This window comes from Peromyscus eremicus, chromosome 5 (genome assembly GCF_949786415.1).
Source record: "Peromyscus eremicus chromosome 5, PerEre_H2_v1, whole genome shotgun sequence".
Lineage (NCBI taxonomy): Eukaryota > Metazoa > Chordata > Mammalia > Rodentia > Cricetidae > Peromyscus > Peromyscus eremicus.
This window is the reverse complement of record NC_081420.1, coordinates 2,709,801-2,715,462: the sequence shown is the minus strand read 5'-3', so window position 1 is coordinate 2,715,462 and position 5,662 is coordinate 2,709,801. Positions and strand designations below refer to the sequence as shown.

The 5,662-nt window shown below is 40.3% G+C and overlaps 1 protein-coding gene across 1 annotated transcript; it reads right to left on the bottom strand.

Annotated features, from left to right (window-relative positions):
* Positions 1-1,970: 1,970 nt before the first annotated feature.
* Positions 1,971-3,776, bottom strand: LOC131910411 (protein CTLA-2-beta-like). Its single transcript, XM_059262341.1, has 4 exons — positions 3,690-3,776; positions 3,281-3,403; positions 3,040-3,186; positions 1,971-2,060 (listed from the first exon to the last, which is right to left on the bottom strand). Exons 1-4 carry the CDS (start codon positions 3,774-3,776, stop codon positions 1,971-1,973), a joined length of 447 nt encoding a protein of 148 aa, XP_059118324.1.
* Between the last annotated feature and the right edge of the window lie 1,886 nt (positions 3,777-5,662).

The window sequence follows — 5,662 nt, the reverse complement described above, 5'->3', positions numbered from 1 at the left end:
AAGGAAAGAACCAGGTATACTTCTCTGAGTGAATCAGAACAAAGCCACTCTGAGATGTTGTGATAAAGAGTGGGGACTCTAAAAAACAGAGTGATTATCTCATTAAAGGAATAATTATTCCTCCTGTCTCCTTAACATGGCTTACTGAAGTTCTGCCTTCCAGAGGGGTAGTCCTGTCTCCCTGAGGGATGGTCCCTTAGATAGGTGTCTGACCTGCCCAAATTGAATGTCAGGGTCCAACCACACCAGAAGTCCTATTGCCTGGATCTGAAGAAAATAATTTTCCCTTAATGGGCCTTGACTACTCCTATAACAATATCTATTCTCCAAATATCTTCTCACCAATTTTCCAATTATTCACCTTCCTAAGTAAGTCTCTGACACAAAGCCAAACTTTTGACTATGGCCCACAAGTCAGAATCGAGTTAACATCTGGTGATTTCTTCCAAGGAAAACACATGACCTGTGCCTTGCCCAGAGTTCTGCCCATTGTGAGGTGGTCTCTTCAACAGTGCTTTCGTGGTTGTCCCAGCAAGGGGCTCTAATAACATAGATGTCCCCTTCTGAGTGGTTCCTGCTTAGTGTGAAGAACCATCAGTGCCACACCCTGACCTCTTACTCAATAATTTTATGAGGCCATAGGTGCATGCTGGCAGTAGAAAGACATTGTTACAGATCTAGGAACCATAGGCATTTGGACAATTTCTTCATGTAAATTGCTTGTTCTTTCAGGACCTGCTCAACCACATACATCATAGCTATTTAATGAAAGATTACATCTATGAATGTCTAATTTCACGGCTTAGTGAGTCCAATAAATCTCAATTCATGAAGTACTGCTCAGATCACATGGTAATTTGGTGTTCCATTGCCAAGTATTCAGTTCTCATGAAGGCCCAATAACAAGCCCACAGTTGTTTTTCAGAGGAGAGAATTTGGCTAAAGATGATCAGAGAGAGGACCCTGCTCCAAATTTTCAAAGGCATCTCCTGAAATTCACTTATGGAGTCTGCCATAGACTCTAAACAGCATTCTTATGTGCCATTGAGACCTGTGGTCTAATTAAGTATGCTGGATGGCATGAATCAAGTGACAGAACATTCTACACAGAAGCCTGGACCCACTGAAAACCCATATTTTGTTCTGACTCCACTCAAAACTAACAGCTTTAAGGTTCACTTGCTATTTGGGTTAGAGTAACACATTTAAGAGAGGAATGTGCTGCTTTCAAAACCCAAACAGGCCACTAAGCTCTGTGCATCTTAGTCAATAGACTTCCACCCAGGCGCAAGCAAGCAACTGGAATTAAACTCAGTGAGTCACTCACTGAAAAGAGCCATTAAGGCAGAAGGGATATTTGTTGGAGAAAATCAGTTTAAATGACAGGCAGGAGGTAAGAAAGTATAATGGGGGACAGAAATGACTAAATTAGTTATGTATGTATAAAACTGTCAAAGAATAAAAAAATTAAATATGAACAGCTTTCTGTATGTCAAATACAAACTTTAAAGAGAAAGAAGTCAGGAAAAAAATTCAATTCACAAAGTTTAAAAATTACCCAGGAATACACCTAACCAAGGTGGTAAAGGACCTCTGCAATGGAAACAGCAAGACAACAAAGAAACAATGGATGAAGAAGCTTGAAGATAGAAAGGCGGCCCTTGCTCATGGATCGGTATGACAGTGTAAAAGTTAGTAGACTATCAAAAGCTATCTAGCTAATGTTTTTTTTTTTTTTTTTTTTTTTTTTTTTTTTTTTTTTTTACTAAATTCCAATGTTCCTCAGAAAAGTATAAACCACCTCTAAAATTTATATGAAAACACAAAAGACATTTTGCATACTGACATAGCTATGAATGTCTTCCATGACTGGGTTGTGTTGGGTTATGAAAGGGTCACTTGAGCATGACCTATACTCCTGTGACCACAGACCTTATTCTCTAGGTGGCTTCTACAAGGCCACAGTGCAACTAGAACACAGTTCTGATCTGTTCATTAGAAAAGATATTCATGGCACAGGTGCGGTGTAGTGGAACGGAAGATGGTGCCTTCTCTTTGCACTGAGTGACAAACAGTTTGCACTTGTCAAGTTCATGTGAATTAAAAATCATTGAGTTGTAGAAATTTTCAAATAGACTTTCAGATCATTGCTGAAAGAGGGCATCTAAAACCCTGGAACCAAAGCTCAACCAAGGATGCAATACTGACTTTATACTGAAAAGAGCCACAAACACTACCTCCCAGAAAGCCATTTACACAGGTGTACCATCAAGCAGAATTATTTGCTTAACCACATAAAAACCTACAGAAACAAAACCAGAAAGAAAGCAGAATACTGCATTTAAAACCAAGGTTTTTTTTTTTTTTTGACATTACAGTGTATGTTCTTTTTATTTAAGAAAAATTTAAAGATCCTTGTGAGAATCAATAACATAACAGACTTCAGAGCATGTAATAAAATATTGGTAAGGTTTTGTTAGTATGAACATGACACAGAGTTCACATAACAGTGTGGACCTTACAGGTCTTGAGTGTTGGATCCCTCATAGTATAGGCTGGCCATAATAATAGGGAAACCCCTGCTATTTCTTCTTTTCCTATAGTCTAGCCTTGTTAACACCATGTAGCTCACATCTTGGGGCAGAATGCTCCTCAGGCAATGGCACAGTAATTTCTTCACTCCTTGGCTATCTTTGTGTTGCCATCCAAGTCCCAACTGTTACTCTGGCTGGAAGAAAAACACACGTAGTATTAACTTGAAAGAATGCAGCACAGTGGCTTTACCACAGTGTCTGTGCTGTATTTCTACCATTCATGTACACCAGTCATATTCAAACCAAACTAACAGAACATCTACCATGAGCAAGAAGAAAAAGTTGTCATCCATAACCAAATATCAACTCTAGCTGCTATTCACAGAGCTGAACACTTAGTCAGCAGTGAACTGTGTGTTTTTCCATAGCTGACGTAAGTGAGAACTTCAGTTTCTTCTTGGCTTTCCTGTGGGTAGTTGAGGGTGGGAATGTGACACTGTCATACCTGATCCTTCTCAGGTATCATATTGTTTTCCTCTGTCAAATTCTCAAATTCAGGAATATCACTAAAGAGATGTGTGTTGATTATCTCCTGGTCTTCTAATACTGAGTCTGAAGAGCGAGTCATCACTTCCCAGAATTCATCATTAGTCTTTATGGAAAAGCAAATAAAACATTGAAAACCAACAGATACCAGAAAAAGTGAAAAGAAAAACTACAGAGTTAACAATTCCCGTGTCACTCACCAAATCACTAAATTCATTCAGGCCCATGCAGAAGCTGGCCATGCCCTGCTCATATTCTGCATTGTGCTCCTCAATTTTCTTCTTATTTTCCTCCCACACCATTCTCCTGTGTCCTTCTTCATCCTGAAAATAAATACAAAAGATAATATTTCTTTCATATTAACCCCCACACAAGCTGACCAAGTAAAGTGTAGTGAGAGGTAAAGAGGGTCCATGGAGAGGGGTCTCAGGACACTACGTTCTCCACACTCAGAGGATAAGAAATGCTGGCCACCTTGAGTTCATAATAAATGTCTTTAGGCAATTTCTGGTGACAACCGGTCTCTGTAGCCACTTTTATGTTCAGGAACTCCTTACAGTTAAGATCATTCTCTTTGAGATCCCTCTGGACTGTTAATATGTTACCAACCTGGCTGTAAGTTTTCTCGTATTTCCTCTTCCACTCCTGCCATTCCGCATCCAAACTGGGATCAGGTGATGGAGAAGCTGAAGCCATTTCCAAGCAAAGGATGGTTACGAAAACAGCAGGAGTCAGTTATCAAAAACCTAGAGAAAGAAGTCTAGGGTTAGCCATACCAAAACTATTGAAATATTTTTGCAGCGTCAGTCAGCTGCATCTCCTGCCCTGTGCACCTTGGCTGGTGTCTGATTCTTGCCTGAAATTTGTAGTTTCCAAGGTAGAGGCTGAAGCCAGTACTGCATTGTCCTAGGCTGCCTAGGAGCTGCTTAAATACAAAGGAGGCCCCCAGGGCACAGGCTCAGCTCCGCCTCCAATCCAATCCCCTCCAGGTGGTGGCTCTCCCTACCTGGAGGCTTTGGCCTACCACCTGGCATCACATGCAAGCTCAGCTAGTGCATCTAGGCCACAAAGCTAAAAAATATGGCTCAGGAGACAAACTAGACCTCAGGCCCAAGCTGTGTTTTATAGGCTGTGACTTTTCTGAGAATTCGAAGACTCACAGAATATTCTGTTTGTTACAAAATATTTTCAGGGACAGCAAAATCATGGCAAGATGACAACAATGGGGACAGCTAGTGTGTCCCACAGTCCTACCTCAGATACTGTGTCTGTGTGGAGAGCATATGCTAGTCTAAGAACTGTGAAGGCACTGCAGACAGCACATCAGAAGAATCAAGAAATGTGTAGGTGTCTGCGTCTGCCCTGTCTGAAACTCAGCCTATGGCAGACAGGAGCATCTTCAGAGTGGATGAAATAATCACCCCCAAACCAGAGATGTTAGAAATACTGGTCACTCAACCTGACCATCAGTGTCTCAGCCCAGGAATTCTCATCATAAGTAAAGATCATCTGAGTTGCCTGAACCAAAGAAGAGATGGCTCGTGTGTTCCAAAAGGTGGCCTACAAGGTTTGACTGGACACATGAAAACTGCTGTGTGGACTTCACCATTACTCTGACTAGCACAGCTGGGCATATGATCACAAAGCAGATGTAGCAAAAGTCAGGAAAGAGGATACAGGTGTGACTGAAAAACACAGAATGTAAATTACTGCATGTGAAGAGATCTGAAACTTGTTTTTATTTTAATATATCACAGGAAAAGATAAAAAAGTAGATCCATGCCCATTTTCTTTTGAGTTTTCTGAAGTTTTACTGTGTATTTGTCAGACAGATAATTGATATTTAGGGATGTTCATGTGTTTCTTATAGGCAGAGTTGGATAGATACAGCCCTATAGAATATATATGCCTTTCCCCTCAGTCAAGGTAGATGGAAGTCTGCACAGCAAATTGAAATATACAGATAATAGGAACAATGTTTACTTCCACATTTCAAACAAAATGAAAGAAATCTCTTCATGTTTGCAGTGTACTTGGTTGGGGTTTGGGAATGTTGTCATAGTATAATCTTTGCTTAGTGTTCTGTACTTGTGTTTAAAACATAAATGATATCGAGAAAAGACTGGAGGGTTGCCCTCTTAGTCAAACTTTGCCTTAATTGCAGCATGGCTTTTGGCAGCAGGATCAAAGGAGTAAAGATGATCAGATCTGTCCTTTCACACCAACAATTGGTGGGTATGTAAGCCTAGTTAAGTTCATCTTCTACCAGTGCCTTCTGTAGAGCTGGATTTGTAGGTAGATAGTGTTTAAATTTGTTTTTATCATCTAATGATTTAAAGTCTAGCTGGGTAGAGTTGTCTGTCTAGAGATGTATAGACTCTGTGGTCTCCTAGAGTCTGTATGTCTGTCCAGGCCCTTCTGTGTCTTCGAGTCTCCATTGAGAAGCTCAGTGTTATTCCGACAGGTGTGCCTTCATGTTACTTGGTCTTTTCCCCTTGCATCTTTTAATATCTTCCTTTGATCTGCATGTTTAGTGTTTTAATTGTTATGTGTCTTGAGGATTTATTTTCTGGTCTTGTGTT